General features: G+C 40.0%; 1 protein-coding gene across 4 annotated transcripts; it reads right to left on the bottom strand.

Moving 5' to 3' along the window:
* Positions 1 to 371: 371 nt before the first annotated feature.
* Positions 372 to 17,910, bottom strand: zc3h7a (zinc finger CCCH-type containing 7A). Of its 4 annotated transcripts, XM_069674724.1 has the most exons (24): positions 17,885 to 17,910; positions 17,166 to 17,206; positions 15,687 to 15,789; positions 14,240 to 14,279; positions 13,855 to 14,058; positions 10,022 to 10,180; positions 8,164 to 8,244; positions 7,962 to 8,015; positions 7,829 to 7,868; positions 7,397 to 7,737; positions 7,061 to 7,313; positions 6,936 to 6,964; positions 6,708 to 6,852; positions 6,465 to 6,623; positions 5,992 to 6,197; positions 4,109 to 4,209; positions 3,797 to 3,978; positions 3,566 to 3,639; positions 3,288 to 3,424; positions 3,077 to 3,182; positions 2,882 to 2,990; positions 2,627 to 2,760; positions 1,139 to 1,302; positions 372 to 1,050 (listed from the first exon to the last, which is right to left on the bottom strand). In XM_069674724.1, exons 3-24 carry the CDS (start codon positions 15,752 to 15,754, stop codon positions 861 to 863), a joined length of 2,976 nt encoding a protein of 991 aa, XP_069530825.1. In that variant the 5' UTR covers positions 15,755 to 15,789; positions 17,166 to 17,206; positions 17,885 to 17,910; the 3' UTR covers positions 372 to 860. The 4 variants fall into 4 exon arrangements, with proteins under 4 accessions (XP_069530825.1, XP_069530828.1, XP_069530827.1 ...); XM_069674727.1 differs by lacking the exon at positions 17,885 to 17,910 and having other exon boundaries at positions 3,288 to 3,421; positions 17,166 to 17,265; XM_069674726.1 differs by lacking the exons at positions 17,166 to 17,206; positions 17,885 to 17,910 and adding an exon at positions 15,932 to 15,948.
* Between the last annotated feature and the right edge of the window lie 448 nt (positions 17,911 to 18,358).

Genomic DNA, 18,358 nt, shown 5'->3' with positions numbered 1-18,358 from the left:
ATATCATCATAGCAATATTGAACAACGTAATCCAACATCACAGATTTTCCTCATATCGTGTAGGCCTACCCCCCAGGTTATGGTCACTCTCACCTTTTCTGTTCTATTCCTATTATGTTTAATGAGCTATGATATAGTCATATTATGGCAGGCCAATTAATTGAGCAAAATCATACTGTTACAGATTTTGTGATGAGCTTTTGATAAGCTTTACCCTCACCAACTACAAGCTGCTTACGCATCAGTAAGAATACTGATAGACAATATTATCGCAACAAAAGCTTTACTGGGTTTACTCCGGTAAAAGTTCAGAATACTTCCTCCACCACTGATTCCAGATGTGTAATTAAAAAGACACATAGCAGTTTAAACACAGATTAAAAAAGAGGCTTTATTTGGTGTGGTGCCCATTACACTGGTAACACTATTAGATAAATGGAAAAGTGAGAATGTCAACTGAACTCTCAATTTAAGTACTCCATACTTGAAACTTATTGAAGGGTAAAGGTCATTAACATACAAACTGCTTATGAAAAGAAAGTACTTTTTAGGTCAACTGTAAGTATCTGAACATGGTTTACACATGCTGTTTTCACCCCCATTCTCAGATAGTCTACTGGATGGTGCATAGCAAAAGCATCAAGTGTCTCACACTCAGTTTTTGCTGTTAGCGATAACACACCTGTTCGAACCAAAGTAAGCCAGCCACCAAACAGAGGGCCGGTCCTGAACATCCTCTTAAAATCATGCCAGGATCAGGCTACTTCCTGGTCACCTCAGAGGCCCCTCAAGGATCACCTGACTCATCACTGTTTGAATACTGCATTATTTGCAAGTGAGCATGAATATTGCCATCACATTTAAATAATGTCTTTAAGGAGAAAACTGTATTTTCCAAAGTCATTGTCATTTGGTGCTATAAGATGGTCTTTTCTGGCTTTGGCAAGTTTCATCAAAAGGAATTCCCTGCGCTCCATCCACTCTTTTAGCTCCTGCTCCCCGTGTGCCAGCTTACACGACTCGTCCTCTGTGCACGTGCTTTTGAGGAACCTGTCAGAACACAAGATCAAATGAGGAACCATCAAAAAGGGCTGGAATCGGGCTGAGACGTGCAGCTTTCTGTGGCTGATGATCTTACCTCTCACAAACTTTGAAAGTGCCCGTGGGAAATCGATACTGCCAGCAGTTCTGATCGTCCTCAGAGTTAAACACTCGGTCTTTGTGTTTTTCTGAAGTGATATGCTGCTGCCACTGCTTCTCACTGTTGCAGTTTTTACCACACAGCCAACAGTGATTGCCGGCCTGCGAACACACAGAGAAATCTCATTGAAACAGAGGACAAATTAACGCCAGTTTCTTCTTTAAACCATTAGTTACTGATAGTTTTAACTGCATCAACAGATGCGCATATTTCATAACAGATCACACTAGGAAAGGAAATTAACTGTACTGCTACATTCATTGACCTGTTCCTACACAAAACTAGAGATGGTTCGTATGCAAACAGATGGGGATGATATAGCCAAAAAAATACAATAAAGAAAATGTCGTCTATATTAATCAATAACAATGTATCACAGGTTGTTATTTGATAATGCTTCCAGATTTAGGAGTATCATGATAATGAAGGACGCATAAAGAAGCTAGATATAGAATATAAACAGGAATATAGTTTAAAAACAAGCACCTAAGTTGTCTATCACACTTTTTCAAGGCTGTGTTATAAAGTAAAGGTAATTTAACAGGTAAAAACAGTGAAAAAAATATCACATTTAAAATCTATATCTCTCCCTCATGCCTGCAAGTAACCAAAATAATTAGTTATAATTATTCTGAAGGTACCTTTCTCAAAGCTTTGTATACATTTCCTTTTAGGTACATTAAAAACACTGATGCTTTTATTTTGAAAAGGTTTTATGGTAAGCAGAACGATAGACACGGCGTACATGTCTTGCTAGGTATTTAAATGATAACGGCACTTTTAATTAATCAGCGCCTGGTCGATAAGGGCACATGGTAATTATTTATTTTAGCAGCTTAATAATGACACAATGCAAAAAATCTTTCCATAGTTTTAAATTTAAGGTTTAATGCATGTTAGCAAAGATGCTAGAGTAGCCGTGTGCACCATAGAACCGCATGTCGAGCAATTAGCACTAATTAACACGTGGGTTTAACGGAGAAAGACTATAAATCACTGTTCGTGTTGTATTTAAGATCTATGGGACAAAATGTGAAAATATCTAATTATTTTTATATGCAGTCCTCTTTGAGTTTGTCTTTTGTAAAAGGAAAATTGTGCATTAATGGTTAAATAAATAGTGAAATTCATGACAATATAAATCGTAAGATTAATTCATTTTCATTGTAGGTTTAAAATACATCATGTCAAGGTTATGATCGAACATAATTGAACATTTAAAGGACTAGAGTGACACATTTTAAGATATAAAAGGATGATGTAAAAGAGTCGGACCATCATTCAGCAGAGATCGCTATAATGCCCATTTGCTTTTTTTCTTTATCAGACGACATCCACATTCCTCACAGCTGCTCGAACAATGCTTTGCAGAACTGCAGACTGTCTGTATACGTGTCGTCATACTTCCTGAGCTCTTTTACTCACCACTTCCTCAGCGTAGTCTGTCGGCATGTGGATCTGTTTGCCGTTCTCCCTCACGGAGTTATTGGAGGCGTCGTCACCCCAGCCAGGCTTCTGAGACAGCAGCCACTGCTCATACAGCTGATCCATATCTGGAACTAAAGGGAGGAAGGGAAGGAATTAAGTGTGTGAGATTACTTCTGTCGCATCATGTACTAATTAAATACGACTAATTAAATTCGACCAAGTGAAAGGGCCTGTCTCCTCGAGGAAACTCACTGTTGTTTTCCTTCATGTACGTCCAAAGGTCTCTTTCCTCTATGCTGTGAGCAAACGTGCAATTCCCAATGTACTGACACTTTTTGCCAGCTGTCACATGCATGCAAATCTGAGAAAGAATAAAAACATTTGGTGACTATGCTGGATACTTGTTTGCTTTAATCAGAAGTAGAAGAAATAATGATGGGCACATACCTCAAACTGAGACGGGATGGGTTTTTTGGTTGGAAGCGGTCTTACTGTCGTCCACTTTTTCCTTTCATGGGAACTTACAAGCACCACCCGCCTGTCTTTCGCCCACCTGAGACAGAAGACAGAAGCCGAGTGTGTCGGAGTTTATTATCTTTTTACTCATTTATTCACAGCCCGTCTGAAATCCGTGTGTGAGAAGCTGCATAACACTCACGTGTGTCTCGCCTTGGCTGAGCAATACTTCTTGTTTTTGTCAGCTTCGCTTAGTTGGCCGTTCCTCCAGCACTGGCCGCAGACAAACATCATCTTCAGATTTGGAGGCCCGAATCTTCTCTGAACACAAGCAAGCTGCTGGGGAAATGTGAGATGCAGGTTAAAGTATTTGTAATAAACACAAAGCAACAGAGATGCCTCTGTTTTGATTTTATTTGATGCTAGCAGAAAGCAACAAACGTGTGAAAGCAGTGAACAAAGTCGTTATGCTGGTCTTACCTGAGCCCCCTGCAACGAAGCTGTTGCATTCCAAAACTTCTTTGCCTCCTGGACGATACCTTCATGAGTGATACCTATATGATGGGGAATAAAAATGTGTAATATACTACATTTAAGGAGTGTAAAATACTGCACAGGTGTCCTCGTCCGCTCATGGGAAATAAGGAACAGATTAGATTAACTGTGTTCCAACACCATCAGGCCCGTTGGAGTATTTTAATGCAGACTTACCGAGCTCGTGCTGCATCATCCAGACCTTCAGCTCGACGAGGCTGTGGGCGTAGAAGCAGTCGTCTTCTCGCACGCAGCCGTAGCGGACTTCATGCCGACAGAGATCCAGCTGGCACTGAGAACTCAACTGTCTGATTTTGGAATAACGAACTGTGTTCTCCTTCAAAATGTGGACCAGGCACCTGACAGACAAACGGGACAACAACATGTTTTTGCTCTCATTATCTCAAGGTCTTGCTTTGGTAGAATACCTAAACTATAAATGCACACACTAAATGACGGTTTCAGAATGTAAAATGTTTAATGACTTACTTATGAACCTCAAAGTCGTGCTTTGTCACTGGATGAGAGCAAAGTGAGGCGTCATCTTTGTTGGTTTTGCTGATTATTCTGGGTTTGTGATCAAAGCACACCTGAAATAAACATGTATTTGAAAAATGTTAGTATTCTGTTAAACACAGCAGATTGATGAGAGTTGTTTTAGCCTGCAACATACCACCTGATAGATACACGAAGAGCACCACTCCATGCTGTTCCCATTAACATATCTGTGTTAAATGGCCTTCAGTTCTTGTTTGGATAAACTACCTGCTTGTAAAAGTTGTGGACTATCAACTGTTGCCAGAACAACAGAGGACTGTTTCTTCTTAAGGGGAAATAAACATTTACAGTTCAGGGCTCGACATAAGCACTAGCCGGGTGGCCCGAAGGTATGTTAGTAACCCCCCGGGCCAATAGATAAAGCATTTAACTGGCCCGGTGTGCCATTAGGATCCACAGTGTGCACAATATAGTAGCCCTCCCGAGATTCACAGTCCCAATGGACGGGACCGATTACTTTCTACACAGAATCCCACGGTATTCTGCATCCGATGTCAGCATCACTGCAGGCACTTTGGCTACCGAGCTGCTAGTCGCTGCACTCGCGACAGACCAACTGTCATTCTAGAACACGCTAACTGATGTTAGCAAGCTACCGCGGACTAGTAAAATGCCAGGGTAAAAGGGCAACAGTTGGGGGGGGGGGGGGGGGGGGGGGGAGCAGAGTGCACTGGACAATGAAAAAAAGTGGAAAAGATAGGGGTGGGTGGTATACCGCTTTCAATACCATCACCGATTTACTTCCCACCGCTGTGCATGCAGAGTAAAACTGTAAATATGCTCCTGTGGGATGATTGAGCCAGGCGGGCAGTTACGTGAGGTGGCTAAGTGTGTGTGTATTCCATAGACTGTATAAAAAGACGAACGACATGACCGCTCCATAAAAGTGATTCCAAAAAATTTCGGGCGCCCCCTGCTGACTGGCTGCAGTGTAGGTCATAAAGCCCGCCTCCTCCATGTAAACAGGTGGGACATGAGTCAAACTATAAAAACAAAATACACGCCCGATACATTTTTCTCAAACATGGTTTCGGTCATTATAGCTAGTTCTTATCATGCTGATTTACCTCCAAGTGTTCATTCTTCTGTCAAGTTTATTTTTAATTAGTTATTTGATGCTGTCAAAATGATGATTGACAGCTCTGTCTCTAGAGAAGCTGTTCTGCTGTTAAACACGCCGGCGTGCGGGATCCTAAGTGTGTGTTTGGGTTAGCGGAAGTGGCTACGGCCGCTTCACTCGCTGATCTCTACTCTGCAGTCCCTGGCTCCATATGACGTCACCATCACAAGATGGCAGCGCCTATCACAGGGGCTATTTTGGCATCAATTACTCACAATGGGAGCAGATGGAGACGCGTTGTCCATCTATATATACAGTCATTGGTATATTCCTGTTATCAGCGGCAACTCGTCCCGGTGCACGTTAGCGCTGTGGCTACATAAACGGACCGTTCATGGAGCGGACGTGAGAGTGTTTACTTTTAAAAGCTACACCTTCAGCGCACTCACAGAGTGAGGTTGTGTGTGTGCCGACAGAAAGTAGGCGCCGGTAAGCTTTCATTTAAAAAATTAGACCTCTTTATTTATACCCATATGATTATTTTGGTCTATTTTTATGAGTTTATAATAGTTCCACAATTGAACACATTCAGTAATAAGAACCCTTACATAAAAAGAAACAAAATTTAACCTTAAAATATTACCGAAATAAATTATTTCAGGGCCAGTGGAAATTGTGCTTATTGTCAACCCCTGCAATTAGGGGAGCATTTTTTCCTCTCACTGTAATTAAAAACAGCGCTGCAAATACTCACGCCACACAGAAACATGAATATCCCATGATGCTCCTGTAAGATTTTTGGGACAGTCAACCTGACGTTGGAGTTTGGCCCGTAAGGATCAAAGAGTAGTTCTCTGGAGATAAACCCTTTCCGCTCCAGAGTCCACACATCAATCTCTTCCTGACAGTATGCAAATGTGCAGTGTCCGGGGTACAGGCACTCTTTTCCCACGGCCACCTCTGAAACAACATTGGGAAGACTTTAGTGTAGATGTTATATAAGTGTCTGAAATAAGGAGACAAATACTCCTTTCTGAATTCCATGAATAATAAATAAGGGAAGGTTGGGAAATAGAAGCCATGTAGAAATAAAGCACAGAGGAAGTAATGGTGCAAATGTATCACGCCCATGAAACCAGACATTGTGATCATTTTTAGGACAAACATAATATGAAAGCAAATGCAACTATTTCTGACCAAGAAAATGTACACATGTCGAAATGTTACCTTTGCAAATGTAATAAGGTCCAACATATTGCGTTTTTGTTGGTCTGGGCCGAATGAGCTTCCACGATTTGTCTGGCGAGTGTTTGATTCTGCCCAGTAAAGCGTCCTTTTTGCATTTGTGCTCTTCTGTATGAAGTGCATAATCCAACACACCAGGCCCTGAGGATGTAGAGTAAGAAATTAATATATTAAAAAACAACAACAACACAGACACACAACTGGATTGTGAAAACACTCTCTCACCTGTTTTGACGTAGCAGCTTGAGCACGCCTGTCTGAATTCGTGTGTTTCAGCTAACGGGTTCTTCGCTAAATCCACAGCAGCAGGGAGACCCTTCACTTCAGGCATACCCACAGCCATTCCCATAGGGGTGGCATTAATGTTCAGCTGTTAAAAAACAAGAAAAATATAAGCTTAGTACATGTTTATACAGATAACGTCCAATAAATAAAACCATAAACAAAGATTACCTGTGGCATGAATGGACTCGAAGCGTAATCTGAGATTGAGAGAGAGGGGAGAAAAACACAAATGGATTAATTTAAATGTAAGTAGAGCAACATTAGTAAGGAGGCTAGGACACAATGTAGTCTACCTGTTTTAAAGTCTGTTATGCTGAGACTATCCAGGGAGTCCAACGGTGGTGTAAGGGCATCAAAAGTGTCCATGCCAAAATAAGTGCTAGTCCCTGATTTGTGATACAGCGGGGGCAGAGTGACGGTGCACTGCTGCGTGCTGCTGTGGAGGAAAGGGTTGATGTGAGATGGCATCAGGAATGGACTGGACATGGAGCTGCCCGAGGCAATACTGGTTGGCAGAGGAAGAGGCCCCTTCATTGTGGGTATGACCTGAAGGAAAAGACAAAGAAAAGTCAGGCATGTTCAGAAATCAACACCTTGTCACGTTTAATTCATCTCGTCTGCCCACGTACCATGGCTGACTCGGGACCAGCTTGATCCAGCAGATCGTCCAAGTCGTCCCCGATAATGTCTGCGTCAAAGTCCTGACTGGATTCGAGAATCGGGCAAGGCTTACTGTTCCTGCACCCGTTAACAAATGTGGGCACAGGAAGAGTAACAGACGAGGGGACAGACACAGGCAGGGAAACGGACTCGAAGCCCGGAGGCTCAGACACGGGCACAGATGAGATGCTGTTGATGGCGGGGAGTTCATCCACTGCTTCATTTAGAGGCGGGAGCACCGCCGCCGGGGTTTGAATTGGAGCCGGGACAGGAGACACGGTGCTGCTGTCCTCGGTCGCCTGAGGCACTTCTGGAACACATCGGGGAAAAACAGGATGAGTGACTCTTCTCCTAACCCCCCTTTAATTATCAAACCAAAGCTGTGTTAAGTTTTAACTCACCAATTTCTATATCTTCAACTGAACACGAGTCGTACGAAAACTGAAAGAATGCAGGAGAAATTCATTAAACACTTTAAAGGGAGAGTACAAAGACATATGTTAGACAGTTTGTTGGAAATGTCATGTTGCTAACCTTGTCACACGATGCATCCTGATAATTTGATCCTCGCATAACATTCAAGGCAGGCTGTTGAAACGGAACAAAAAACAGCTTATTTAATTTCTCATTTGTTTCTCAGACAGTATCAAAGCAACAAAACTGAGATTACAGGTTCTATTTTTTCATGACATAAATTCTAACATTTAGGATAAGTAGTCTACTGAGCCACACGTACCTTACTCCTTACATAAGCTTTACGGATTTTTAATCCCAAAATTTTGGCAAGGTCCTGGGTCAGCTGTGTGACACTGGCATCCTGGGGAAAGATGACAGTGTTTTAAAAAGACACGATTTTATCTTCGGGCAGTTTTTGTTATGTGCACAAAAGCGTAGAAAATGTGTTTCAGAGTATTTTGGAATTTTATAAACGTGAGGAAACATAATATTTTCCAATATGCTTTTATCAATATCAAGATTGTTTTTACAAAACCTGCAGGCATTCATTTGTGTGCGCGTGCACTGATCTGGTCCTTTTTGGGGCTGTCGACAAATTTCTAATTTATTCTCATTTGAAAATATAGTTAAATTGTAGGAAAAAAAATAAATATTTGATGTGAAATAAAAAGAATCAGCACTACTGCGGCTGTCTCGCGTGCTCCCGTATGTCCTCGCACACACTCTCTTGGTTACGGAGCATCTTTGAATGCATCACAACATCACTTTATACTATGATATATGTCAATAATTCACTTTAGTCCAGCTGAAATGAGCTAATACAACAACCGTGTGGTGTGTGGAAATGACGGCGGAGAATTCAAATCCCAACCCGGCCGGAGAGAGAGAGAGAGATTCTCACCCCCAGCAGAACAGACAGGTGTAGGGATGTTGATCTTTTTAAAAGACATGTTTATGTTAACACCTGTCACACCACAGCTCGCTCGGAGCACTGAATGTCCGTAAACAAACATTTTTTTTTTAAAGATTGAAAGCTGAAGAGAGACTGGAAATGTGGGGAGTAGAGAGTGGGGGATGACATGCACCAAATGATCTGGGACCGGGAGTCGAGCATGTGATCAGTGCGTCGAGGACTGTAGCCTCTGTACACGGGGCGCCTGCTCTACCAACTGAGCTAAACCAGCACCCCTTTATTTTGGTTGTTTATCTTGGAAGGTGTAGGAAGATGGTGATCTATTAAAAAGGCATGTTTAAATACATATATCTCTGCAAATAAGTTTGTCTCTCGTTGTGTAGGTATGTCCTAATAGATATTCAAATAGTTCGAACCTGTGTTTTTTTAGAAGGAATAATCAAATGTCAATTTTTGCCAGTTTTGAAAGCACTAGTCCTTGTACGTTTATTTTTCTCAACTTTGTGAAGATGCCACATGTCTAAATCAGTGTTGTTGACGTAAACTGCCTCTAATCGTCAGTGTTTTATTGAACTAAGACATAAAGAGAAGTCGTCTACATCTTGACAACATTTTCCTGCGACATCAGAGTGACACTCGACTTCCCGCCAAGCGGGAAGCTCTGTCAGGTCTGTCCTCAAGAGGAGAAGAAAAGCACTTTTAAAATGCTTGTTTGTTGAACGGTGGTCGGATCGATCATTTCTGATGTGTTCGAAGAAGTCTGGAAATATGAACAGCTTTTGTGACACTGTGTCAAGGGAATTTGTCTCAAGTTGAATTTAAGATCTAAAGCGGATTTTTAGCTGTTAGCATGCAGATATCTGTTTATAGAGATTAATAAGAAGATAAATCATCTTCAGATAGCCGCTGAAGGGAGCCGGGATGTCATTACAGCGCATTATGTGTGCTCTCCACACAGACTGTTTTTACTACAAGCGTAGTACTAACGGAAACAAGAACACTTGCCATCCCTAAAACCCACGTCCCTGCCTACAGATTCTACTTTTCTATGTAGAGTCTGTAAATAGAGATTAGACGAACACAAACTAAACATGCCTGCTGATTACATCAAAGTGGTATCTATAACAGCTTTACCTGAAATTACTTAATTAAAACTAAATGTCATTGAGCTCATATTTTAAGGAAACCATTAGAATCGGTGTCGGGTAATGTAAAACACACTTACCTGAGGCACTGCTAGAGAGCATTTGGCAACAGCCTCATAGGCTTCTTGATGTCTCCCCAACTCCTTCAACGATTTGGCTTTCCTGTACAGCGCTTTGTAGTTCCCCTCGTTCAACTGGAGAGCCTTTTCACAGTCTTCTAATGCTTGGTCGTACAGTCCCTAGGAAAAAACAGAAACATGAGTTTGACCAGAGTGCTGCAGTGAACACAGAACAAAGGAGCTTCTCATTGATCATAAATTGACTTAACATGTTGGGTGAGTCGAGGAAGGTATGGGTGGGGTTGTCCCTGGAGACAGCAGAGTGTTTTTAGTGCCATGTAACAAGATTTAAAGCTGGCAGACGCAGGTGGGGAGAGGGACACAATGTTTCTCTGAAAGCAGCAATTTTACCCAAATGGATGTTTTCTCAGGGGATTCCTTTGTGTCGCAACTTTCAAAATCCCTCTGTTCACTTTGAAATATAGGGAAGTGTTCAAGGTGTGTAATAATAGACTTATTTCTGAGCTAATGAAATGGGGAGATTACCTCTTAGTGAGTTATTCGGCGCCGTTGAGTCATTTGTTTTGACCTTATCTGTCCAATGAAGTTCGATCCAGCAGAGCCTACAAACCATCACTTTGCATCATGTGATATTAAATTATATTATAGTAAAATATAAAGAATGTTGTCTATAGTTTAAGTCCATTCATTAGGGATGCAACTCACACATTCAATAAACAATTCATCAACTTTCTACCTCATTAATGCATTTTTATTCATCTTTTTATCTCATGAAAACCGAATTACTGCACATCTCATTGAACCTCAAATCACCACAATATGTTGTCAAGGTTATTGCAACCTATTTAAGGTAACAATCCTTCCTTTAATCTTATATAATAAGAGGCTGGTAAATTACCTGATAAATAAAAGGCAACAATTGGTAACACTGACAGCTTTGGCTATTAGGGCGGGGTTTCAAAAAACAATTTGCGATTCAAATCGATTTTAATTTGAATGACCCAATATCCATTAAAAAATCCCGAGATCGATTTTTAAAAATATGTGTCTGATCACTCACGTTTCTGAGTGTTCCTGAACGCAACACGACTCAGCGCATCCCCCGGAAACACGGCAGTGAGGGAGACATGCCCGGACTTGTTCACTGCACCAACTACGGAGACATCAGTGATCGCTGACCGACTCTTTTTATCGTGTGTGTCATGAATATGTAAGTTAGTTTTGCACTTATGTTTATGTTACTTTCCGTTAGTGTCGGCTTTGGCTGCAAGTGTATTTTCTATTAACTCTTAGTCTCATGTGTTTTGTGTGTGATCTATGACTATGAGATCTCATGGCAAGTTGAAGCCCAGTTCGTTTAATCAAAACGTGTGTGCCAGACGTACAGACTACAAATCTGAAACAGGAAAAAAAAGTTCATAAGCTGTCTAATTCAGAAAATTGTTAATATTGTGTTGACTGCTGTGTGTTTGTCATGTTAAATAAAAGTACATGATGCAACTTCTTTTGGGTCAATTCTTATTGTAAACATTAAATATTTTGATAATGCACCAGGTTAGAGGCACTGATATTGTAACTGAAATACCCCTAAACAAATCGATACTTAAGTGAAAGGGAAATCGAATCGGGACCATGTGAATCAGAATCGGATCCAATCGAGAAATCCTTATCGATGAGTCTTTGTTGGAGGAGTCATTTCCAGACAATCCTCAGAAACTCCAGGAAGTGGTTGTGAGCAACTAGGAAGTGAAATTGCCCCTCATTCAGAGCAGAGAGAAATGTGATGTCACAGTTATCACAGAAGGGTGTTGTGATCGTGCCTGCAGTCGTTTTTACACGTGTTTCGGTTTGGGTAAAACAGATGAGGTGAAGTGGATAGGACGAGTCTAGTTTCCCTGATTCCCTGTTCTTGGGCTAGCTAAGCTAACCTGCATTAGCCTACAGAAATGTTGATTTTGTATTGATTTTACACTGAACTCTTTGCAAGGCGAATAAGATAATTTCCCTAAATACAGAACTATATCCAAACAAACCGAATGGAGACTACATAAATAGGACTGCACCTAACGATTATTTTTTCTATTAGTCAATTAATCAAATTACTAATTTATGGATTACTCTGAAGATTTTAGTTTTTAGGATTACTTTTTTTAGTCTCCAATTTCCACATCGCTGTGTAATATCAATAATTATCAAATTAATAATAAATAATAATAATAGACTATACAAAAATGCTGGACCTCAGATTCAAAAGGATCGCTATGACACAGATTCATTTCATCACTGTATGTCATAGAGGCCTATATCTAACCCTCGCCTCTATAAAAAAGATCGAGTTAAATTTTTCCCAACTGGACCTGAACACATCCCTCCTCTCCTCTCATTGTCTTCGGTTGTGACGTGCGCATTGAGTGAGTGGTCGAGCAGGTAAGAGAGAGAGCAGCAGAGTGACAGTAAATACGAGCGAGCAGAGAGAAAGTTAAGCTTATATTGAACATCGTACCGGGTCTTCATTCAAAACGTTTAAGGCTCAAACCAGCGCTCCTCAGAACGAGGCGCCTTAGGAGACCGCCAGCAGTGAGGGACAAGATCCATATCTGCATGTGCATAACTGTGCTCCAGCTCTTAGATCAGCCCTCTTGTTTTGCGACGCACATTATTGATTATGTCGACGAGTCGCCCCAGCCCTACACATAAATATGGAGATATGAATTACACTTCCTTTAGACTTGTAACTTTGTTTTTTTAAATCAGTTTTTGATGCTTGATTTTCAAGCTTGAACAGTATTGAGGACAGGAATTCATACCTCAAGCGTTAACAAAAACAAGACGCATAGTTACTATTTGATCCTGTGACATATGAAAGATAGATACGGACATAAAATTAAATAAACCACCTCATAAAAACACAGAATTAAGGAGGTCAGCCCCACCCCACTCTATCAAATTGACCTTCCTGTCCTGTAAGACTGTAAAACTGCAGTCACACAGTGCCTCAAATTGTGGAGTCTGAGATGAAGAATTAAATATTCTTCATGCACCTTCTCTGTCCGTCTCTACACGTCCTCACTAGTGTTTGTTGTGTGTTTTGAAAGGAAACTCTTGTGCACACACTATTCTGACGTCATTCCCTTTATACCAGCATTTCTTCCAAGCAGTCTGGATCATAATAAAGTATATAATGGGAGATTCCAGCACTTAGCTCACTCTGTGGCACAGACACAGCACAGTCTGTTTTACAGGGTTGCAATTATAAATCACATTTTAACAGTGTTGTGAGTCATTCTCTTGAAAAATATGTAGAATTTCAGATTCTTTCAAGAGACTTAAAGGCAGCAAAGCGCAAGTGTGACGTACAAGATGAATGACCCCTCTGTTCTATTAGGGTGTGCCAGTGAGCATGCATGCATGATAACAGGGCACCTGGAGCTGGTACACACAAACAGACTGCAGGCGTTATTAGTAATGACACTTACACCTGACGTAGGCAGTCGACAAGAGGTGTGTCAATATTTCAGAGAGAAATATAAAAGGCCCTGAGACTTTAAGAGGTTAATCAAATATGGGCTTTTATATAGACACTAAAGCACAGACACGGGCGGTAAAAGTGCAGAGTGATGCAGTACGATTCAGAGAGTTCAGAGAGTGCAGCTCCAATATAACTAATGAAATTTATTCAGCATTTCTTTTGTTTAGCACAAGACTAAAACTGCTTGTTGTATTTTGGACTGTCCCTCTATTATTTAACTGCATATGTAAAATGTTTGGCGAGGTCAGAGGGAGAGCGAATTCAAAGTGGATGGAGTCAAGTGTGATGGTCACCATCTACTCACCGGAACAATGTTAAGGTACGCAGCAGCTCGATTTGCATACAGCTTTTCCAGCAAACCTGTTGGAACACAGATTTCTTCGGAGTCAGCGTAGTCGGCGATACTCAGGGCTTCCATGTACATCTCGATGGATTTTGTCCAGTCGCCTTCTCTGAACACGTCGTTTCCTTCCCCGAAAAGATTCCACACCAGATCCTTTATGAACACCTGTAAAATGAAAAAGAACTACATCAGTGAAGACAATCTTTGTCCTCATGCAGGCACCTTTAATTAAGAAAAAGAAGGTCACGGGATGACTCGCATGCACCCCAGCCCTCATCCCTTCAGTTTAACTCCATGTCCCACACGTGTTGTTATAAGTTGGAAAGCTATTTTTAACAGCGCTTACCTCATACTGATCTTGACTTCCAGGAAATGGAAGGGTTGATCTGAAAGTAAAAATAAGTTCATGTTAGAAACCTTGGCAGATAAAGAGGAGAATATAAAGTGGGCTGATCAGTAAACTTATATTCAATACAAAGAATCAAATTTTTATTGATACATCTAACAAATATTTTCAAGATGCATTTTAGTACATCCACAAGTCTTATAATTCATATTTATCCAAACCATTTAAAAATAATGCTTTATTATTTGTATTAATATTTTTAATATTATTATTAATATGTCTTGTTGATCTGAATGACCTCAGTTTAAACAATATATTCTTTGTGGCATTGTCGTTAAAACTAAAGAAAGGAAGGTGTGTGTTTGTTAAGTTATTACAGCTATGTTTACGTTGGAAAAATAGCAGCTATAAATTATATGGGTGATGTTTCCAAATCTACACAATGAAACAATAAATGTTTTAAACTTTAGACATTAATAAACAGTGTGTAAAATACACAAACAGGTCTACAGTTTGCGTAAAGACTAATATCAACAACAGTTTTAAGTCACTTGATAAACCGGGAAGACGACGTGTTTGGCTTCAATTAGCTGTAATTTATAATGTTGCGTCATTAAGCGTTGTGATGGAAACTTGTGCAGTAATCACTGTGAAGCGGTTTCTTTATGCCTGGTAATGCTGTCTTGCATTGTTCTCATTCTTTTGTGCACACTCAGGGTGACAATGTTTAGTTAAGATTATTGTTCATGAGAAGAAAACTAATGGACAAAACAGTTGTGAATACGGCAATACCTTACAGATTACACAGATCATGTTGGGGTGTACACAAACAAGTTACATTTAATATGCCACCAGTAAATAGCATAAAGTTGTCACTATAATTCCTGTTCACTGCTGCTTTTCTTTGCAGGGCATTTATAGGATCCTTTTTTAGTCTTTAGAGTTAAGGTTTAAGTTTATTTAAAATGTAAAGTCTCTTTAAAATGACAGACAACTTAAAATACTACTGTGCTTGGCATACCTTTAAAGTCAAATAGAAAACACGCTATTGGTATGTTAAGGTTCACTTTCGTTTCAAAAATAGAAATAACATGAAATGCAACATAGCAGCAAAACAAATTGTGGAAGTACTGCTAGTCTGCCTGATTCAGGAATACAGATCATGTTTTCAATATTAAAAACAAAACCAAATAAAGCCTGTAATCAGCTGTGAAACTGTCGGCAAGCTGACAAATCATCTTTGCATACTGCAGTCTAAAGAGGTACCTAAACCTTGTCTTTAAAACAGGCCAGCAAACACAGGCAGCAGACAAGCGCTGGTCGGTGTCTGTACAGCCATTACACTTTACACAAGTACTTATTAGGGTTAGAGATATGAAACAAGTGAAGATTGGTTACTCAGGTGTTCCCAACTTTATCAACCAGTGACCTAAACTGTGACACTTACTGGATGAACTGTAGGCCTTTCTGAATCTCCTGCCAGCGACTCCTTCTGTCCTGACACGCTCCAGACATGTTGCGTGTTTTATTGTCCACTCCTTAGTCAGAACCTGAAATGATGAAAAAGATACATAAACTGAGTTGTTAAATTGGCAAAAAAAAAAAAAAAGACAGACACATACACACACACACACACACACACACACACACACACATGACAAATAAATACACTCCTTGCTTCTCATTAATCACCATCCACAAGTTGTCCAACTGGTTAACCGACAGATCTGACGTTCGGTGTTGCCGGCGTTTTATTATTGCACGAGCTTCAGCCCGCCTGCCTTCTGTGTTCATCGCTTCCGCATTTAGTGATGACGACAAACGTGTGGTTCCGGAAATAAGGGCTGGACGTTTATGTTAGCTCGCGAGTTGATAACGTTGACTAAACAGTTTTTTAGCCTTGTATTGTATTTTGTATCACATTAAAAACTACATATCAGAAGCTTTGGGCAATAAAGGGTATACTTTTTGGCCAGGCGAAACTGTTTTAACATAGCATCTGAAAGCACGGGGTCCATTATCGGACGTCATTTCTATGTCACTGACTAATATTTCAGCGTTTAGCGTTTTAGTTAACACAAAAACACTTGTTTCAAGTTTTACATAAGACAAAAATAAAAACAAAGCCACCTTGGCTGCCTAACGAGTTTGTATGGGAGCACACCAGGTATTTGTTGTGATCTTTGTTGTTGTGATTTTGCTGTGATATTTTGATCTTAATTTTTAGGACCTAATATACCGCCAAATATAAATGTTTTATACCAGCTACTGTTCTGGCAGTTAAACTATATAATTATTAAATGAAAATGTTGATTACATCAACACATAATACTGTAATAATAAGATAGTGACTGTGTTAGCTTCAGTTGGGTACGCCAATAATGTCTTGGTTCACAAATCCAAAATTAACTTTATATTGCGGACATTTCCATGTATAAAGGCTTTGATCGCCAAATTCATATTTCACGATGGAAGAGAGGTTATAAATAAAGATATCAAGCGAGTTCATTTTTATGACTGAGGAAGCATCTCGTAGTCCGATAATGGACACATGACATTTAGCGCACGTGTGTGTTCCCCTCGGCTCGGGACCGCCAAGTGTAGACTTCTCGTTAGCAATCATCACTTGCTAGCTAAGGTTAGCGATTCGTCGCTCACATACTTTAACTACTACCAATACGCAAATAATATAAATTGGCAAAACTCAACAGTTCCTTCCGGTGTCGGAGTCACACAAACCTAACCATCTGTATGACGTTACCCGACTAAGTTTGTAGGAAGTAGACTGAACCTAACAAAGCACAGGCATGTCCAAGTGGAACTAGTTCCCCAACGCAAACAATAGCGAGCAGTACATGTTTAGCTCCTGCCTTAGACCTGGTTAATATCACAAAAATATTTAACAGTGGCAGCTGTTCGTACTTACATGAATGGATCTGTACTCCAAACAAACCTTAAGTCGGTTACCTAAAAGGAGGGAAACTGATTTTTCGTTATAGCTAAAATAACTTGACTGGATGTGCTGTATCCGCTGAAGGCCGCCCTTAACTTCTTCTTCTACGGTTCCTGAGGTAGAGCAAACATCGGCTCCAGCGTAGTGCTGCCCCCTACAGGTAAGAATGAAAACGCATTTTTATCATGCATGGATCAATAAACCAACAATATTCTAATGTTAAGATGAAATAAATGATAATATTTAACATTAAATATTTATATTATTATTTTCGTTTTATAGTTATTATATCTTACTTGAAATACTGGAAAACTGTCTACCTCATGAATGAACCCATCTATGACATAATTACATTTTTATCATATTATTTCAGCATCCTTTGCACTCCTCATCATTGCACTATTGTGTCTTGTAACATATACATATTAGTTTAATGTCTAAGGTAGGCTTGTAGTTTTTAGTTTAATATTTCATGTTTAATGCTTGAAAGTTAAACCGGAGTCAAATTCCTTGTATCTTTACCTACCTGGCCAGTAAAGCTGATTCTGATATGATATAAATAACTTAAAAACGTTTAAGATGTGGGCATAAAATGTTTTCTTCTTTGAGAAACACTAGGTGCATTATTGTTTTGTCTTTTGCGAAAAAAATAAAGATAGTATACAATGAGTGGATTTTCAAGTAGCACTCACGTTAGCTGGTTGAGAGGCAGACCGTCTATAGAGTTTCCTCATCCCACTGTAATTATGATCAAATGCTATAATAAATAAAAATGTCACAATTAATTACCATTATTTCAAGAAATACATTTATCAGTCTATATATGTTAGAATTACCATAATTAGCTTAACTCCGTGTTTTCTCTTTTCTTTTTCTCTTTCAATCTCAACACATCAAGCCTCTGACGTCCTGTGCTCCTGTAGATGTGCAAGTGTGGTTCATACAGTTGAGGCAAAGGACCACAACAATGGCAGGCTTTAGGTGGCCCTCAAGTCAAACAAAGAAGTGTCACATTTCCTTACTTTTTCGTTTTTTATTTGATGGGTCATTAAGTTACAAGAGTTCAGATGTGCTGTTTAAGATAACAGCACACCTGTGACAAGAATGTTGACGATGATAATAGAAATAAACTTACCAAACAGCCTTCCGTCATCAACATCACACGC

Source organism: Semicossyphus pulcher, unplaced genomic scaffold, assembly GCF_022749685.1.
Source record: "Semicossyphus pulcher isolate SPU_LCO1_2020_fin unplaced genomic scaffold, fSemPul1.0.p SCAF_23, whole genome shotgun sequence".
Taxonomy (NCBI): domain Eukaryota; kingdom Metazoa; phylum Chordata; class Actinopteri; order Labriformes; family Labridae; genus Semicossyphus; species Semicossyphus pulcher.
Note: the sequence above shows the minus strand (reverse complement) of the source record. Positions and strands in the feature narration are given on the sequence as shown.

Bases quoted from the DNA above. Each gene is read 5' to 3' on its own strand.
- zc3h7a (XM_069674724.1), bottom strand. From the start codon at position 15,754: ATGTCTGGAGCGTGTCAGGACAGAAGGAGTCGCTGGCAGGAGATTCAG. The intron at 8,245-10,021 runs GTAAGTGTGTTT...ATCTTTCCCCAG, and splicing joins GCTCTCTAGCAGTGCCTCAG to GATGCCAGTGTCACACAGCT. The intron at 3,183-3,287 runs GTGAGTGTTATG...CTTCTGTCTCAG, and splicing joins TCAGCCAAGGCGAGACACAC to GTGGGCGAAAGACAGGCGGG.